Source organism: Thamnophis elegans, chromosome 8, assembly GCF_009769535.1.
Source record: "Thamnophis elegans isolate rThaEle1 chromosome 8, rThaEle1.pri, whole genome shotgun sequence".
Lineage (NCBI taxonomy): Eukaryota > Metazoa > Chordata > Lepidosauria > Squamata > Colubridae > Thamnophis > Thamnophis elegans.
In genome coordinates, this window is record NC_045548.1 from 54102192 (window position 1) to 54122852 (window position 20661).

At 38.1% G+C, this 20661-nt stretch overlaps 1 protein-coding gene across 3 annotated transcripts; it reads left to right on the forward strand.

The window, feature by feature from the left end:
- Positions 1-253: 253 nt before the first annotated feature.
- PLEKHF2 (pleckstrin homology and FYVE domain containing 2) lies at positions 254-19149 on the forward strand. 3 transcript variants are annotated; one of them, XM_032222662.1, is made up of 2 exons: positions 254-2419; positions 15616-19149. In XM_032222662.1, the coding sequence occupies exon 2, from the start codon at positions 15630-15632 to the stop codon at positions 16377-16379; it is 750 nt and encodes a 249-aa protein (XP_032078553.1). In that variant the 5' UTR covers positions 254-2419; positions 15616-15629; the 3' UTR covers positions 16380-19149. The 3 variants fall into 3 exon arrangements, with proteins under 3 accessions (XP_032078553.1, XP_032078554.1, XP_032078552.1); XM_032222663.1 differs by having other exon boundaries at positions 254-2362; XM_032222661.1 differs by having other exon boundaries at positions 260-2218.
- The last annotated feature ends 1512 nt before the right edge of the window (positions 19150-20661 follow it).

Genomic DNA, 20661 nt, shown 5'->3' on the forward strand with positions numbered 1-20661 from the left:
ATTTTCCTGATCATCCTTGCTTACACTTCTTGAACCTATTCTAATATTTCTGAAACAAGTGTTGCCTAGAATTTGACACAATACTCAGGCTGAGCCTGGACAATACAGAGTACAATGACTTTATTGCTTTCCAATATTAAAAAACAATACTTTTACTGAAAAAAAGAAACTGCATATCTTTCAGTGGGTCTTATTTACAGGTAGGTGTATATTCAGTGTAGGTGTATATTCAGTGTCCAGCTTTTAGTGGACAGTAAAAGGTTAACATTTAAAAACTAACATGTTTTCAAGCAAGCTTTTCATTGAACTATTTACATAAGTTTCCTGACTTGATTCTGGCTCTTCTTTTGTTTTTTATTCTTAATGCCAACATTTGAATGATCTGTGCTTTATTTTTGTTACAATTTTTTAAAAGGATGATTTGATTGCTTTTGGTATGTACACTATTTAAACGCCTCAAACTTAACATTTGTCAAGAATTGAGGCACTCTAGTAAGGCAACCAAAATAATCTTTCTGGCAAGATGCCTGTGTGCATACAGAGCATTCAAAGGAAAGAGCATTGTGGTTGCCATGGTGCTGAGCCCAGCATATCTTGCACATTGCAAGTTAGGTTATAGGAGAAGTAGAGCTTCACTTGTATGTTGCTTGTTCCATCCCCCACTTTGCACTCAAGCCAAGTGCAAAGAGATAGAATCACACTTCACCAAAACAGATATTGTCATATCCATCTATCTTTAAAATTGGGTACAAGTCTAGATAAAGCAGAGTGGCAGCTTGCTTACATTAAAGTAAAGAGCAACTCGGGGATGCTGCAATCATAAATCTGCACTCCTGAATGCAACAGAGCAGAGCCATAGTGGACTTCTTCACTATGCTATCTGCGCTCCAACTATACTTTTCAAAGCTTTGTTGGCTGCTCAGATAAAGGGAGAGGTTGGTTGCATCCTGGTTTTGCTCTGAAAGCTCATAAACAGATTCCCCACCTCCTGTCAACCTAGATCCCTGTTTAAGCTATGAAACCGCCCTAGCTTGCTCCAAGGCTAATCAAAGCCAAATAAGGTCGACTTAAGCCAATGTTTCTTAAAGGGTGATCTGAGGATCCTTGGGGTCTCTAAGGCTCTCTCGGGCTTCCATGAAAGCAAAAGCATTTGCTAGCTATTGCAACATTTGCAACAATTACACTTTTTTTTAATGAAAAAACAGTAACATCGAATGTTTCATATTGTTATTTTTACACGGTTCAGTATATTAATGTTCCATGAGTACGTCCATTTTAAGTTTTAATACGGTAAATATCGATAAACCATCCATATGAACAAAATCTTTTTTTTTCGAGGTCCTTCACGATTTTTAAAGTGGGAATTAATTACTCCCGACCGCAAAAAGTTTGCTCTCCAACCGCAGCGAGACTCTCGCCGTGAGTTGAAAAAAAATAAACCGAATATCGGTCCCACAACTTCAAACCGAAATTTACATTTCAGTCGCTCCTCGTGCCAAGGAAAACTTTTTTTTTCCTTTTTAACAAGGCAGACCGAAGTGGAACCAAAAATAAATAAAAATAAAAATCGTCTGAAGCCGAGCGTGAAGGCAGCGAAAGGGTGAAGGGCATGACGGCTACAGAGAAAAACGCGGGGATGCCCCCCCCTCCCTAAGCGCCCGAAGCACGCGCTTGTTTTGCGTAATGGGTAAATCCAAGGTTTGGCTTGCCCTTCCCACATGGGTTGCGCAATTTTCCTTTAAAAAGTTTATACTTAACCCAACGCTCCCAGGGCCCGCGAGCTAAGAGCGGAGAGAGGAGCGCCCATCACTCCCACAGCTCGTCAAAGCCGCGCCAAAGAATCACTGCCAGGCAAACGGGGGGAGGAATGGATACCCACCTTCGCAGCCGTTAAAAACGAAAAGCCCTCCCCCTCGCCTTTGAGGGTTTAACCGCCATAGGCTGGGAGGCGCTTCTTTCCCTTCGGCGGCCAATCCGCTCCGTCCGCCGGACTCTCCCAAGATGGCGTTGGCCCCGCCTTTCGGTTTCCTCCGGGATTGGGAGCGGGCGGCTGCGGTCGACGCTGGAGCTCCTCCCCGCGCTGGGGAGGAGGAGGCCGGTTTGGGTGTGTGCGCGCCTCGGCAGGCGGGGCGTCGGTAGCAGATTAGTCCTAGCGGCGGCGGAGGAAGAGGGAGAGCGGCCAGCCGCGGACCTGGGGAAGGCGCGCTTCGGTTTCTGAGTAAGCGGCGCACTTGGGCTGCAGCGGGTCGGGTGGTCGGTCGGGAAGCGCGGCGGATAATGGAAGCGTCTAACGGAGGGGGCGGCGGAGTACAGGAAAGTTTCTCTCCCCGTCGGAGCGGGATTCGCGGCCATGTTGGGGAAGGTACTCGGCGGAGCCCGGGCAGCTTTGGTCGTGAGGGAGCGAGAACGCCAGGACGGGGTCCATTTCTTTCCTCTGTCTCGCTTCCTTCCTTCCTTCCCTCCGGTTGCCCGTTAAGGGGCCGTCGGTTGGGGCCGCGGGTGGAGACCGTGGGGGGAGTTCGGGCATCCCCGGACCCCTCGCTTCGAGGCGGTTGGCGGTGCCTGACTTAGCTTTGGCTCGGGACGCCTAGCCACAGGAGGAGGGCGGCAGGGGAACCTGAGGGAGACGGGCCGGCTTTGGGATTTGCTCTTTCCCCTTCGTGACAGCGCCTCTTCTTCCGAAGCCCTCCTCGCACGACAAGTCCCCTCAGTTCTACAGCCAGAGGATCGTCGCTCTCAAAATGTCTCCATAAAGAGGGGTGGGAGCGCCTCCTCAGCTCCCCCCGTGTTGTACCTTTGATTCCCGGATCGGCGGGTCGCGAGCTCCGCTTTCCTCCCGGTGAACCAGATAAAACATTGTTTCCACACAACACCCCCCCCCCCCCCAATACACCTTTCTCTGGATCGACGGACAGTTCTCGATCCCTGGCTTTTTTCCTTTTCTTTTCTGGAATCAAAAGTTCTAGTGAGCAACATTTTTTTGGAGAGGAGAAAGTAGTCAAAAAGGCCCGTCTGCAAAAAAGAAAAGAAAAGAAAAAGGACAGCGTGTGTTGCTTTCTTTTCCTCGAGTTTCGTGATGGAGCGCGATTGTTTTGTATCGGGAAGCAGTGAACTTCCTGCGCCTGTCAACAGGCTTAGCTAGGCGTGGATTATTATTTCTCTTTGAAAAAAAGTTAGATCTCTTGTGTTTAGACTTGTATTCTTTCTGCGAGTTGAGCCTAGCGGAGATAGTCTCAAATGCCGGTATTGAAAAAGATTTACACTCCCTCCTTGGATGTCTTGGAGAAAGAGTTAGTGCCAGTTTCTGTACATAACCTGCAATAAAAATTCTGGTTCCTTATCAGCCTTTAATTATATTGGAATGTCACTTCCTTGTTTATTTAGGAAAGTCAGTTACTTAACTTCAAAAACATCACTTACAGTGAGGCAGAATTGATATTGATAAAATATGAGGTTACATCAGCCAACATACACTGTTACATTGTCAGTGGAACTGTTCTAGTTAGGTTCATTGAACACACTGATTTACAATATAATTGAATGCATTTATTCAATAAAGATGGGTGGCAAATAAATTTTCTAAATAAATAAATAAACTTATTTTTCTTAACAAGATAATCTCATCTTTAAAGATACAGTTGTCTAGAAGCAGTTTTAAAAGATGCCTAAATAGTACTGCTGGTGACTGTAGTTCATTCAAGTGGTTTATTTTTTTATTTTACAGTTTTCAGGCTTTCTGTAGGGTTGCTTTTTGTTAACATTTCTAGTTTGTGAAAACAGTTCTTGTTCATAAAAATGAACTAATATCTCACGCTGCTCTGATTTTAAAGCTTTAAATTGATAAATGTTTTCTTTTGTTGTATGTATAGATTATCTTTCATTCTTTAGTATTTCATTTTTAGAAAACTGCTCTCATTTCTTTTATTCAATAGTATGTTAAAAGGGTTATTCAATGGTTGTCAAAATGAATGTGAAATTGAGTAAGCCTTTCAAAGGGGAAATTCATAACATTTTTTTTTTGCCTACAGTATACATTTTTTGTACTTCTGCAAATCTTGGATCTTCACCAAGCCTTTTCATGTGGATGTTTTGGCTACAAAAGCATTTCATCTATGCATAAAAAATAGAAGAAAATGACATAAGATTAACATAGGTGAATGGGTACATTCTTGTTCCAGCAGTTTGCAGCATGACATTTAATTAAAGGCAGATAAAATGTCATGAATCATTGCAGTGATTTATGTTTAGTTTTATTTCCTTTTAAAATGATACTGCTGACATCTGCATTTTTACAAATGCGCATGTGGATATAAATTTGAGTTTTATTCATTGCATGATTATTCTTGCAGCTTGTAGTGAAAGCTTCTCTGTTTTATATATAAACTAGATAGGTAGCTTACAAATTATAAGTTTTATTCTAAAATAACAAATAATGAAACTACTATTATCTAATTATTGCAAAGCATAGACTTTGGAAAACCATATATTTCATTTCTGTGTGGATTTTTTTACCTGAAATATAGGTGCATAGTTTGGGTTCATTTAGTGACCATTCAAAATTACAATGGCACTGAAAAAAGGGACGTACAATTGTTTTTCAACCTTTGCAGCATCCTTGTGATCTTGTGATTAAAATTCAGAAGCTTGGCAACTGGTTCATATTTATGATGGTTGCTGTGTCCCAATTTGCTTGCAGAAAGAGAAATGTTAGGACTTTTTTATCTGCCAAAATATTAGTAGACTGTTGGTAGATCAGCACTGTACTTGTTGATAGCTGTTGCTGATTATTTTTGAGCCACATCTGTATTTACTGTATGATCATGTGACACTACTGTTGTGTCTTTATATTCTGAATTAGCTCAGTAAGCCTAGTAATAAGTTTAAGAATGTGAACCATACTCAAAGTCAGAGGTTTAAAATTGATCAGACTTTACTGTTTTATCCAAACTGGACTATTGTGAATAAGAAATATCTCAAAACTTACTGTTTTAGGGTCTCGTGGGTTGGGTTTTTTTTTGCCTTGGCAATTGTAGTTTCCTGATAACAGTAATGGTTAATTGAAACCTTCCTATGCCTTGCAAAGTCTTAAATTTTCATGCCATAAATCAGTGGCAAATCTTGTTTTGTACATTTGACTATGTGTTCCTGAATTTTGATAGGGCGATTTTTGGAAGGGGGTAAATAAAGGGTCATAATGCCCCCAAAGCATTCTTTCCTGTTGCGAAGAAAGATGGATGCTTCTCTTTCCACTTATATGATTTTTTTTTGAAAAAATGAATTTATTTCCAGTTAATTCCAATATAGACTTGAACATACTATTACCATTTGTCTAATTTTGCTATTGAAATCATTTTCCAAAATTCAAATGTTCAACATAGTTTAAATATTAAATTTGCCTTCATTCATAAAATAATCTTTCAGGTCAGCTTCAGATTTTACCACTTTCTGTAACCTGTCAGCTTCTTAATGTGTACATTCTAACATAATACTGAATGGTTTAACTTGGATATCTGTTTTTATTTGTTAGGAAATTATTGAACCGTATTGGTTAGGTTAACTTCTAAATGCTATTATGTGCTGTTTAGGAATGGAAAAGCAAATTTAGAGACATCCAGGTCATTTAGTTATGTCTTTTAAAGAAACAAGGTGTGGCCGTGAAATGGTCACTAAATAATGGAGAGGTTCCTTGGCTCAGGCTATATGATACCTACTCATCAAGGGAATAAGAGTAACATTATAGCACTCAGGCTGAAACTACCATGGCCCTATTTTTAGAATTCCTTGCTATTAACCCCATTCCCCACTTTTTTATCTTCTCTGAAGTATTCTGGAATATTTGAAAATTTGAAAGTATTCTATTTTACCTTTAGGTTCACACGAGAAATTTGGGGGAGAAATCTGACTCCGCTACAGAGGAAAGGAATGAGAAAATTTGAGTCATAGAGTGACAAGAAAAGAAAGGCTAGGCAGTATTGACAAATTGAATACCTACTTTATTGATAAATAGAACATCAACAAATCATTAGACCTGATGGCATTCAGCCAAAGGTTATTAAGAAGCTTAGCTCTGCCATTGTGGATCTCCTAACTATAATACACTACCTCTCTACGTTCTATCTGTATTTGAGCACTGAAAGGTGATTAATGAACTTTTAGTTTTTAAGAACAGATTATGGGAAGATTCGGGAAGTATCAGCATCTGTGCCAAGAAAAATGGTGAAAACCTCTATTAAAGATTAAATTACCAAACATTTGGATACATAGGCCTTGCTCAAAAATAACCAAAATTGCTACATCAAGGGAATGTCTTCTCTAATCAATCTACTTGGTTTCTGAAGAAATAAATAAACATGGTGGAGAGCAAGCCAGTAGATATCATCTACTTAGATTTCCTTCATCAAAGACTCCTCAGTGGGCTTAATAGCCATGGGATAAAAGAAGAGGTCTTCTTGTGAATAAACTTCTAGCTAAAAAATAAAAATGGTAGGAATACACAGACATTTCTGAAAATGGAGGATTGTCACTTTCCTAGGACAAATGCTTATTAATGTATTTATAAATCATCTGGAATCAAGTAGAATAGCCAAGTTTGCTGATGACACTAAATTGTCTACAATAATATGAACAAAAATGCACTGTAAACAGCTTCAAAGGAATTTCTGTGATTAGGGGAATGGATGTCAAAGTGACAGATGTCCTTTAGTGTGCACAACTGTAAATTGATGCCAAAATTATTCATACAAACTAATGGATCAGAGCTAGTAGTAATAAATAAGGAAAGAGGTCTTGGACTAATGGTGAAAAGTGTTCATTTGCTGTAAAAAAAGAGCAACAGCATGTTTGGACAATAAACTCTACTGAATATGGAGGGTGTAAATGTGATAGTGCCTTTATGTGAATCAGTGGAGCTGGCGCAGTTGCATCTGGAATATGTGCAGTTCTGGTTGGATAATATGTAATTAGACTTTGGAATTTGCTGCTATGAGATATACTAACTAGTCACTAGCTTGCCTGGCTTAAAAAAAAGGTTGAGTCAATTCATGTGAGCTTGGTGAACAGTGGCTATTACAGCCACTTTGACTTGCGGCATATAAATTTCAGAAATAAATAAATTAACCTTTAATGGTGCTGACTGCTGTTGAAAGCTATCTGCTGTGGGAAACTAAAGGACTTCATTGTGCAATTTGATTGGTCATTGTGAGAATAGACTGTTGGAGTAAAGGAACCAGGGGAATAATCTATCTGATTTAGCAGGCCACTGCTTATTATGCCACTTTGGCTGACCTAATATATAGGTTCTTCCAAAAGGTGGACATTGTGGTCTTCTGCAGATAGAGTTGTAAAAACCCATAACAGAATATAATATCCCTCTTCCATTTGCTTTGTTCAATCTGTATCTCTGCCTGGAATGTATGATACGTTCTCTGCCTGGATATGTATGATAATTGATTCAAGCAGATGAAAACATGATTAATCAAGATTTGTCCATTTGAAAAAAAAAACAATAAAATTCAATTTAAAATAAGATTTTAATCTGTCAATTTACTTTTCACTATATCAAGCAACTGGATTCCTTGTTTTGACTGGTATTGTGGGGTTGTTGTTTTTTCATTTATAAAATTTATAGGCCATACAACTCCCAATTAGAAACAATTAACAACAAAAAGTACAAAATGAAAGAATCATGAAAGGCCTCAGAAACATAGAAAATCCATCCAACTTTCTTTCTGCCCCAAAGTCTGGGAGAATAACTGGATCTTTTATAGATTGAATAGCATCCTGGACATCATTGGGGTAGGTTCAAAATTATAATGATGCTGAAAAGTAACTATGACCTAAGCCTGCATTTACAACCTTTTTACAGCATCCGTCAGTAATGTGACTGCAATTGCAACCAGTATGTCTGTTCCTGTTCCTAACCATTTTTTTTCTCTTTATCTTTATAAATCTAAATGGGAGCTCTGAAAGGAAGGGGTTATAATGGAGTAGGCATGCACTTAGTAGGGAACACACAATGAAAGGGATGTTGTGATATCAGAAGTTCTGAGCGTGCTCAGGCAGTGCGAACCACAAACACACTATCCAACAGCCCATATATTCCTCATTGTGTGCTTAACTTTTCCTATTATAATCCATTCCTCTCCATTCTCCCTGCTTTATGAGGGAGAATGTAAGAAAAAATGGCTCAGGCACTGGAGAAATTGCCTCTAGCAGCAATGGCGATCCTTTTTCGGTTCACGTGCCATAAGCGGGGGGAGTGCAGGGGGGTCGTGCATGGGCATGCCACACCCATAATACAATGCACGACCCTCCAGCACGCATGCGCGCATAATAGGCGCAACCCCCCATTTTTTGCATGCTTTTTTTCGCCCTCCCCAAGCTCCAGAAGCTTTATTCCTATGCCTGGGGAGGGTGAAAATAGCCTCCTTCCCCGGAGGCCCTCTGGAGGCTTCAGGAGCTTCCCTGAAGCCTCCGGAGTGCAAAAACCCAATTCTATGGGCAAACCGGAAGTTCGGGAACGGACTTCTGGTTTGCTCGTAGGGCCAGTTTAAGCCCTCCAGAGCCTTCAGGGAAGCTTCCTAAACATCCATGAAGGATCCAGAGGATAAAAAACAGCCTACGAGCAAACCGGAAGTTAGGGTCGTTTTTCATCCTCTGGAGCCTTCAGGGAAGCCTCCTGAAGGTTCTGGAGGGCTTAAACCGGCCCTAAGAGCAAACCAGAAGTGCGTTCCTGAACTTCTGGTTTGCCCGTAAGGCCAGTTTTTTGCACTCCGGAGGCTTCAGGGAAGCTCCTGAAGCCTCTGAATGGCCTTGGGGGGGGGGGGGCAGGGAAGGCTGTTTTTGCCCACCCCAGGCTCCTATAAAGCCTCTGGAGCCTCAAAAGGGCGAAAAATGGCTTTAAAAAAGTTACCGTTCAAAGTTACATGACCATTCAAAGTTAAAACGGCACTGAAAAAAGTGACTTGTGACCAATTTTTACACTTATGGCTGTTGTAGCACCTCCATGGTCATGTGATCAAAATTTGGATGCTTGGCAACTGGTTCATGTTTATGACAGCTGTAATGTCTCTGGGTCACATGATCACTTTTTGCAACCTTCTAAGAAGTGAAGCCAATGGGATTCACTTAACAACTGTTACTAACCTAACAACTACAATGATTCACTTAACAACTGTGGCAAGAAAGGTCGTAAAATGGGACAAAATTCACCCAAATGTCTTTCTTAGCCACAGAAATTTTGGGCTCAATGGGGATCGTAAGTTGAGGACTTCCTGTATTACATCCATATCAATGTATATGGTACTGATTAATTAATCACCTATAAGAAAGCTGTTAAAAACTTGCTCTGTCAGATGTACTATATAAACGTCTCTGTCCAGTGGGGGGTGGGCGGGAGGAAGAAAAGTCAAAATAGCGATTGAAGCACTTGCAACCACCATCTTAACTTTTTTCACCTTCCTTGTGGACAATACCAGCAACTGATTAATAGAAGCAAAAATATGGAAAGTGCACTTATATGTGAAATACCCTTTCAGAGGCAATATCATGTTGAAGAGCTTGTACTGGACATCACTTTAGCTTGAAACTGGTGACTGATACTATGAAAAGATCAGTTATCATTTATACGTTTATAGTATGTGTACTGTTTAACAAATTAGAGTGTTGTTTTGAATGATCTTGTAGAAAATACTGTATGGATGTATCTGTTCCTATTTCAGTGACTTTTTAAGCTTGTAGTGAGCTTCTGTGAGGAAATGAGAAATAATAGATTTCTAAATGTGCTTCAGAATATAGCCGAATGCTAAGGACATGATTATTTACCCTGTGACTTCCCTTTAGTAGAGTATTTTTGGTTTATATTTACTTTCATTTGCTTCATCTGCTTTTTTGGCTATTATATCCTGTCATGATTCTTTAGGTTTTACCTTTGTGAGAAATCTTGTCATGAGATCTTAGTCCTATTATTGTGACACTGAGCAATCGTTTCCCCCATTTTTGCGGCTATTTTATAATAAGTTTTTTAAAATAATGGAAAATAATGTATTGTAACTACCACTAGAAAAAATTTATTTGAAAATGTCATAACGTTTCACTTGTGACAAATTTGATTTGTGACCTGCTACATTGGAATTACAGAAAACATTATGTTATAAGAAGAGACTTACCGTGTTTCCCCGAAATTATGACATGTCCTGATAATAAGGCCATGCCACATTTTTCTGGTGGGCAAGAATATAAGCCCTCCCCTGTAAATAAGCCCCCTGGACACACCCCCACCTCCAGCCAGGCGGTATCCCAAAGGTGCCAAGCCGCAGGAACCAGGGGTGGGAGGCAAAGGTGATCGCATTGCTTAGCATCTTTGGGATACCGCTAGGTTGGTGAGTGGCTCTGTGCCCAGCTGAAGAGGGGGGTTGTTGGGTGGCTGCTCTCTTGCGAGCGGGCTCCCAAAGAGCCGGGCACAGTCTCATGAGCAAATGGCTGTGTTGCGCTGTCGCTTGCTGGCAGCTGGCCCACAACCATAGAGCCTACGCCCCGAGCAGCCACTGCCAGAAGACTCGGTTTGGAAACTGCAAAAAAAGCCATGCAGTGGCAGCGGTGGTGGCAGTGGAGGTGCCCTGGCTCTGCAGAGAGAGCTGGGCCATGCATCGTGAGGCTGGCAGGCACATGAGCGAGAGTGGAACAGCTGCTCGCGCAACCCCCCCTCCAACGACAGCACAACACAGCCATTCGCCCATGAGGCTGTGCCCGACTCTTTGGGAGCCCGCTCGCAAGAGAGCTGCCACCCAGCAACCCCAAAACAATAAATCCTCTCCTCATAATAAGGCCCAAGCCATATTTTGTGTGTAAAAAGAAAATAAGACCCTGTCTTATTTTCGGGAAAACACGGTATGTTAGTCTGTGTGGCAAGAAAACAGAGGAAAGCCCAGGAATTAATCTAAAGGAAACTCTAAAGTTCTTAGAGAAAATAATTGAATACTTATAACATAAATATATAAGCAATTTTTAAGTATAATACTATAATATTTCTAGACAAACTACTATGCATTATATACATCCACATGATCAGATACTCTTTTTTTCTTAAGCATATCTGACATTTTAATTAGACAGCAGTAATTAGATAATAATGAATACTGTACACCTTCTTAAATAATTGAATTATACATGGAACAATTGCTTACTGTTAAGTGGATAAATAATTGATTGAAAGTGCACAGAAGTAATTTTAACAAATTTGGTTCTATTTGCCTTGGTAGGCCTACTCTAATTTCATGTTGTATTTTTTGTTCTTTTTGTGAGATGGTATATTGGTAATCTCCTTTCATATTTTCTATAAATTCACCATGATAATGGGATTACATTGAGGGAAAGATCATACATTGCAGTAGGTCATAATGTAATCTGTTTCATTTTGATTTAATGTGCAGTCTTATATACTGTAAGTCTGGCCATTATTATTTGTAAACTGAACTATGGGCATGAGGGAACCAACCGTAGTTGTTTATTCAACCTAATTCAAATCAATCATGGTCTAATGCATTGTATGAAATTAGTTTAGTGACAAACTCATCAAGGTTATCAGTGAGTATTATAGTTAAGCAAATATTTTCCTGGATTCTAAAGCTTCCTGGAAGCAGGTGGTTGTCTGTGACTGTAGCATTCCATTAATGTAATTGTAGTTTAGCATCATTAAAACCCTACCATTACCATCATTTAAAACCTTTCTGCACTCCACCTATATGTTAAAGTGGTGCCTTTTTTTCTTTTACAGCAGAAAAAAAGTGACTGTATTTGTGAAATTCATTGTGATATATAGCTAACAATAGGAATTTACTAGATAACTGGAGCTTCAGACTCTCTCTCTCTCTTTTTGGATAAAAGCATTATTAGGGAACTGCTACTTGGGTCATAATTCATTTATTTTCTTTGTTCATTCCCCATTCTTCAAAAGATCATTTATAACTGATAACCTTTAATTTAAAAACTGAAAGACTTGACTCAATGAACTTGTAATTTTAAAATTCCACATTCTGGATTGAATCATAATTTATATTAGGCTGTTGTGAAATAAATAATTATATTCTTGGTATCTTTCGTCTGCAATTTTACTTTTTATCTTTTTTCCCCTATGAGATACTTGACAAAAATAAATTGTTCCTGAAGTTTAGGTAGATAAATTCAATTCTGAAATATTGAGCAAAGTCGGATTTTGCAGATGGTTACCACTTAATTTGGATAAAAGTGCAAAACATTGCATTGTTTTACATTATATTTGTAATTGAGAGAGGCATTTATATTAGGAAAAGAAGCCTATAAAAAAACATCAAGAGCAATGCTTTTCATTTCTAAGATTAAAAAGTGGAACTGATTAGAGAATTGGTGTGGACTTTTCAGATCCAGTCCAGTCCAGTTCCTGCTCAGTGAAGGATGCAAAGGTAGCATTCTTGATATAATTATTACTGAATGAAGACATTAGATTAAAAGGAGATCAGTGCTGTAAAGTGTTAGTGGGTTAAATGTGAAAATCCAGAAATAGGGTGTTACATTTTATAGGAATAAGGACAACTAGATTGGGGTATAGTTAATCAGTGTTTTTCAGCATTAGCAAATTTAAGATGTGTGGATTTCAATTTCCAGAATTTTCCAGGCAACACATTGGCTGGGATATTTTGCGGGTCAAAAGTCCACATATTTTGAAGTTGTTGAAACACTCACTATATAGTACTGGGTTGTTCCATGAAAATCAGGATGAACTTTTAAAATCAAAGTTAATATTCTTAATTGGCTCTCTGTTAAAACAGCAGCTTCCAACTGTTATTTGGTGCTGCAAAAGGTCTATGTATGTGTCGCATCAGTGAGCCACAATTAAAGGACAGGAATGGTTGCATAGCTGCACAGCTAGATCCCCATTGCCAAGACATCCCCACAGGTGGACTGCCTCCATTTCTTCTCCTTAAGTCTCAACAACCTGTGATGTTGCAAGACTTCCACTTTTGCAACCTGGAACCTCACCTATGAGATGTATCACAAGTGAACATCTTGACAATGTAGTATAATCTGAAAAAGGTTGAAAAGCACTGTGTTAAAGTATAGGAATAAAGAGATTGAACATTACATGGGAATGTCATATGACTTTATAGGTATAGCTGAGGTTTGATGTAATTATTTTCACATCTGGAGTACAGTAGTTGAAGGATACAGATCATTCACATGAAAGAAAAATAGTAGAATGAGAAATGGAATAATATGTTAAAATATTCACATCTACACCTTCAGATTGAAGGCCCTAAACTGCTAGGGCTCCTGCAGCAACAAAACTCTCTTCACTTCCACTGTGTGTATAAAAATGAGTGAACTAAAAGAAAAAAGACTATAAGTCAGCCTCCTTTGTTGAAGTGAAGGGGGACATTTAACAAAACACTTCTAGTCCTGCTGTTTTGTTTAGGTTACTGAGGAGGAGGAACAAATCGGTCAAGCTAACATTTCCCTTATGAAATCTGAAGCTCAGAAGCCTGGGGAGGTGAGCCAAGAGTTCCCTCCAGTGAGGGAATAGAGTAATAACATTTAAAAACCAGAAAACAACCAGCTTTATGATAGTCATTTCACCTCACAGCAACTGAGTTGGTGCTGGAGAGTTGTTTTAATTGTAGAAACATAGATGCCTGTAGTTACTTTCTAACTGGTTTAAAATTCTCATATACAAAATGCCTAAATAGAAGGATTAAATAAAAGCAAAATTTATTGTTAATGTATATGACCATTCACATATGTATAAAGAGAAGATGTGACAGATCATTCAAAAAGGCATGAAGAAGGCACTAGCACTGATGATGTTACCTAGTTTGGATAATGAAACGTCTGCAAGAAAACAACTCAATATGGAAGACTTAATAAAGTGGAAAGAATGAAATTTTGAGAGGAAATTGTAACACTGGAATTCTTGTTTTTGAGAAAGATTGAATCTGAATGTAGAAATATATAGACATCAGAAAACTCTTTCTCAATCTTATACTGTTTAAAATAATAATTAATTATTAGTATTCAATTTCAAGAGGCTGCTGCAGTATATTGATTTTGCAGATACTAAACTTCCATCTTCCAAGTCATATATTGTTACTGTCAAGCATTTATTCTCTTGAGCCCCTTGTGTTCATTTTAATTTATTAATTTATTATTTCTAAAAAAGCATATGCTTCCCTTCCTTTCATAGCTCCAAGCATCTTTAAGTAACAGTCAAACGATATTTTAGATAACATAATAGTTGCAAATGTATACTGAATGATAAGATTACCATCTGTGCATTCTAGTATAAAAATAAGCATGTAGGGGTAAACTACATGTAAAAGTAGAAACTGGAAAGGAGATTTCTGTAGCTTCTATTTTTATTTCATTAGAATATCAGCTCCTCCTGAAACAACTGTAAATGCATATAAAATATTGCTTGTAATTATCAGTGGCTAGGAATTCCTATGTTGATCTATAAGGATATTCATGTAGAGCCAGTTTGAGGTAATGGTTTAGGCTAGAAGGCTTCATTCTAGAAACCAAAAAAATTGTGAGTTATAGTCCTGCCTTAAACACATATCCCCCTTGTGCCAATCACTACAGTTTCCAGGACTAAAAAAGTACCTGAAGGCACAACGTTTCAGAATGTATGTATATGATATACTACACTTTCTAGCTTCTGTGCTTTAACAAATACATATAAACATTCTTCCATGTTGCTATTACATATTTGTAATATATAATTTGTACTATATAATTTGCTTATATAGTGGTGCACAAATTGAGCTTAGTTTAGGGAAAGCTGAATAATTTTCCCCACACACAAAACATGTTAAAAATTCTAGAAAACATTGGTGAATGGTTAAAAGAAATAAGAGAAAAGGAGTGAGAAAATTTTGGGAGTGGACAGCTACAGAAAGGGAGGGAGAGAGGAAAGGAGAATTAATCCTAGTTTGCCTCACAAGACTTGTCTGGAATTTGTCTCAAGTAAAATCTGGAACTTCCAATGCTCACAATCTGTCTCGTTTATTTCATACACAATTGAAACAAACTACAAAGTGGTTAATCTGAAAATTCAGACCACACTTTCCAAGTTTCAATGTCCCCCTACCAAATTCAGTAGGGCTCCTCTGTATCAATATATTGCCAAGCCTACTGATAGACCAGACTCAGGAAACAACTCCACAGGAAGACTACAACCATTTCTATTGAGATTGGCTATAATAACAAGATCTTGCAAAAGTGATACTGCTGTACCTCTTATAGTTCAATGTATTAGGGAAGCAAGCGATTGAACTGCTGCTGATTATCTTGTTTTGAATTTTAAAAATGTTTCACCCCCTTTTTCCTGCACAACGCCCTTAAGGTCATATTTTTTTATTTTCTGCACATACATCGGCAGTGGAAGATTGTCTCCCATTTGGAGTGTTTTTTTGTTTTTAGTTGATGCTCTAAAAATTCCCTCTTATTTTTGAAAGCATCTTGTATGTATTTAAATAAGGGTGGGGAGGCATTGTACGACAGCTATATATATGTGTTATGCTTAATTTATAGCTTTTGATTGAATATCTGTGGTGATTTAATAGTATTTATTCTTCTGTGTTGTAGGAACGTGGTGAAAGATGGTGGATCGTTTGGCAAACAGTGAAGCAAATACTAGGCGAATAAGCGTAGTGGAAAACTGTTTTGGAGCTGCTGGTCAGCCTCTGACCATTCCTGGCCGTGTCCTCATTGGTGAAGGAGTATTAACAAAGCTGTGTAGGAAGAAACCAAAAGCAAGGCAGTTTTTTTTATTCAATGATATCCTTGTATATGGTAACATTGTTATCCAGAAGAAAAAATATAATAAGCAACATATCATTCCTCTAGAAAACGTCACTATTGAGTCTATCCAAGATGAGGGGGATTTGCGGAATGGCTGGCTGATCAAAACTCCAACTAAATCTTTTGCAGTATATGCTGCTACTGCCACAGAGAAATCTGAATGGATGAACCACATCAATAAATGTGTTTCTGATTTGCTGTCCAAAAGTGGGAAGATGCCCAGTAATGAGCATGCAGCTGTCTGGGTACCGGACTCAGAAGCCACTGTTTGCATGCGCTGCCAGAAAGCAAAATTTACTCCTGTGAATCGTCGACACCACTGTCGGAAATGTGGATTCGTTGTATGTGGACCCTGCTCTGAAAAGAGGTTCCTTATTCCCAGTCAGTCTTCCAAGCCTGTGCGAATCTGTGACTTTTGTTATGAATTTCTTTCCATGGGAGAGATGTCAACATGCCAGCCCACAAGATCAGACTCTTTCAGCCAATCACCAAAACCTTCTTTAAATGACATATCAGATGATGATGACGATGATGACAGCAGTGACTAAATAATGGAGAAAAATGTTTTTATATTAGTTGGTGTTTGAACTTGAGTTGTTGTATGAGAAACCTCTAGTTTCAAGTTCTCCTGAGAAATCTACCGTAGCCATTAAATTTGCCTGAAAAACCTTTGAATCATATGTGCCTCAGTATTTAAACCTCCAAAATATGTCATTACTCTTTCTGCAGGGATTGACTATTGCAAATACTTTCTAGCCACGTATACTTGATTTTCTTTTTGCAGGTGAATTGGTCAGCAATTCCCCTTTTCTGAACAGAAAGATTAGAAAATGTAGCACATTTTTTCTTTGCAGTTTGTACTAATAAGTATTCCATAGTATGAATTCTTTTAATATTAGGATGGGGAAATTAAACCTGCATGAAACCAGTAATTTGGTTAGCAGATTGAAAAGGACATCTAACCAAACTTTGAAACTGATAGTTTACTTTTATTCTATATATTATAAATTCTGAAATGTTAGTAACTTTTTAAAAACAATGCAAAATGTTACACACCAAGCAGTGCCTTGTAATGACTGCACTGTTGCAGGAAAAAAAAAATAACCTTGCACCCTCTGACATGCGATCCTCTAAGAATCAGTTGGTGCTATTAGGATTAATTGCTGTTGTATAATAGGATTTCAGTAATAAGGGTTGTGACTTTATCCCTAGAACTGAGGGCTGTCCAGCATCTCCTTGCACAAAGTGATTTTCATTAAGACGCAAGGTGAAGACAGATTCAGCATTATTGCACAATGATTATTATGAGTTGATTACAAGTATAGTGCTCCCACAAAATGAATAAAACAAATGGGGGCTTTTAAGAAATTAATCTTTCAGACAGATTTGATATCTAAACTACTTTCAAACTTCTATATTGTTAAATGCTTATAATTATCAGGTATGGTTAATCGAAAAGTTTTGTCTCAGATCATGTTATTTGCTGTAATGTTTTGATTTGATATTTAAATCCTTAGATCATTCACTAACCTTTTAAAACTGTAGGATGTGGATTTAAAAATAAACTGTGTTCTAAAAGCACAAATTGGGAGAATGGGCTAGCTATTCATTTGAAAACAACATTTTTACACAGCTGACCTCAAGATGTAAATCAATTGCAGGTGATTTTATTTTAAATGTCTAAAACCAAGACCTGACAAATAGTATAAAAGGTGTTTCCAGTAAAAATTTTATTCTTTCTATAATGGTGTCAATTTTAGAGAAATGTCAACTTAGCTACAAAGTTTTGTAAAATCCCACAACATATCTCTATTTTTATATAATAGTATGTTTAATTGTTTTACACAGAAGTCTTTTGACATAATTGTGTGGGAATTCAATAGCACCTGAGAATTTATAAATAACATGAATATTATTCATGCAAAAATATATTGTGCTTAATAAGTCACAGTTTCTGCACTGTTTTCTGCCGTTTTGACTATATTTATTAAATAAACCATTAGATCTGCATCTGTGAACGTGTCTACTATTCTATTATCTGGTTGGATAAATAGTATAATATCCAAATTGGGTAAAAAAAAGTCATATGAGGACTCTAGCTATAAAGTGATGAAGAGTGGGCTCAATTGACTTGCTTAGAATCTGTGGAACAGCAGTATTGATTATGAGAATTCAATAGGCTAGATTTGCAGATGATACTCAAATGCCTAAACAAATCGGGAAGGGCCTAGCATTAATGCTGGGAGTTCAGACTCATACACTTAATTTTTGAAAAACTCAGGTTTCCTCCAGCTTTCCTATTTGCTCCTTGAATCCTAAAATTCAACATTTGAGGAAACAATATTTCAAAGCTTCATTTAATTATAGTAAAGGTAGTTTTAATAGAATGATTATTTCTAGCACTCTATAGTATACACACCAATTTCCTTCTGACAATAATTAACTTCAGGGAGGCTTGTCCTTATGCAGTTATGCGGAGATCGAAGGCTTCCTCTTTATGTTAACCAAAGTTTAGTGTATTGTCCGAACCCCATATTGTGGTTAATCTTATAGCCAAATCACATAAATTATAGAGTGAAATTGGACTGAGTTTAGATAACTTGACAAACAGAAATTAATTCTAAAATGGTTGAGGCTAAGATTAGGAGAAGAGACCATCTGGGGCTCACGGGGGCTTATTCTTATGGTAGACCATATACGGTACTTATGTCTGATGAAGATCTTGTCTTGTGTTTTGCAATAAGCACTAAAGACGATTGCCCATCTGTGCATTACTATTTCCACAATTAGCATTGATGCTTGGAAATGTAGGGTTTGAAGGATGTCCTCCAATGTATGGTTCTTTATGAAGAAGCCAATGAAACCTTTTGGAATTGGCTGGATATACTTTTTTTCTACTGATCAGCAAAATTTTCCCTTCTCCATAACCCAAATATGAACTGTAGGTTATGTGGATAGAATTCAACTTTCTTAATGCTTATCTTGCAATCTTTCTGTATTCAGTATTGAATGTAATTCTTATATTTGCCCAGTTATCTTTGTATGCTGCACGTATGCTTCAGCACTTTCATTTATTTGGCCACAAGCTCCTCCTACCAGCCCTCAAATGCAGTCATTGCATACAAATGAAATTTGCATATGCTACAATTAATCCCTGATGCTGTTACCAATTAACAATGTAAAACAAGTAATCGTAGGATTATGAGTGTGAAAGAAAGGAATTTTATGATTTTCCACATAATTTTATTTTGGAGAGTAAGCTATCTTGTGTATTAAATCAACTTTGTGAAAGGCTTAATAAATGATTTTGTAATTTTGTCAGACTGCAGTTTTCATTGTGTAAATCTGAGGGCAACTATCTAAGCAAGGCTTTTTTGCTTGCTCCTGGTGTGTAAAAAGAGAGATGTTAAAAGTGCACTGTGAAAAAGATATAGTTAAACATTTACAAGTTTGAGAAATAAATTCTAATATGAAGAGTAAGAAGAATTTGGATCACGGTTATTCTGGAGGGAAATAGGTCATTTCTTAAAATTAAGGGTGGCAACCAGTCAAAGAACTTGTTTATTTTTAAATGATTTGTTCAAATACAGAGAAATTGTCTATATTTGTAAATAGTACAGGACTCTGAATGTATAACTTGCAACTTAATGAAGTAGCTTGATAATGAAGTAGCTTTATCAAGCAGCTTGATAAAGAAACAGTCATTATATCCTTTAAATGTTTTCTTAACTGCACTTTAGTTGAATTTCTGTACCTTGCACCAAGACCCTTTGTTCTCCAACACGTCTTACGTTCCTAGGATCCCATGTGTAAGATTCCATTTCTGACTCCAGGTTCTCTGCAATATTGCTGTTGCTTGGTTGGATTTTTAGATTTTTTTAGATTTTAGATTTTAACTTTATTTGTATGCCGCCCTTTTCCCTGGGGGGACTCAGGGCGGCTCACAATTCAAGGGGAGGGAAGTACAAAACAAGTTATACACATAAAGACAATACATCGTTAAAAAACACAACAGTCATACTATTCGGGTGGGGTTGAAGTCTTTAGCCCCAGGCCTGTCGGGACAGCCAGGATTTAAGGGCTACGCGGAAGGTCTGAAGGGTGGTGAGGGTACGAATCTCCACGGGGAGTTCGTTCCATAGGGTCGGAGCAGCCACCGAGAAGGCTCTCCTCCGGGTAGTTGCCAGTCGACATTGACCGGCTGATGGAATTCGGAGGAGGCCTAATCTATGGGATCTTATTGGCCTAGTGGAGGTAATCCCCTGGCTTTATGCCCCATTTTTGTTGTACTTATTTTTGGCAATATTTGAGGGGTATAAATATGAAAATATTTAACATAAAAATTTCCAGTAAGATGGTAGAGATGAATAAAAGAAGTGAAACATTTTGGAGGTTGAAATCAGAGCTCCTGTTCAGGCAAAGATCCCAAGTTGTTTCTTTCTGACTTGCTAAACTCAAGAGGTGTTTCTTTTTCTTTTTCTTTTGTGGATTTGAATACTTTAACTTTTGGAACAAGTGCCACGTTCCTGAATGCCACAGGGCTTTTGCAAAAAGTTCTCATCTCTCCATATCAATGTTTTAACACAATTTGCAAACTAATCTTACATTGGCAGATAACATCCTACTCCTCCCCCTCCCCCCCCATAGACACACCCTTCATTCCTTGCTGAAACAGGAATGAAGCCACAAGGGTGGAGAGGTTGTTTTCCAGTTTGAATCGCACCACATCTCTTGGGAGAAATTGTGGATTGCTTGAATCTCAAGAACAAAAAGACGATTCTCCTGTTAATAATTGCCAAATGTAGCAAAAACTGACATGCATGATTGTGT

Excerpts from the sequence above, each read along its gene's own strand:
- PLEKHF2 (XM_032222662.1), top strand. The coding sequence starts at position 15,630 with ATGGTGGATCGTTTGGCAAACAGTGAAGCAAATACTAGGCGAATAAGC.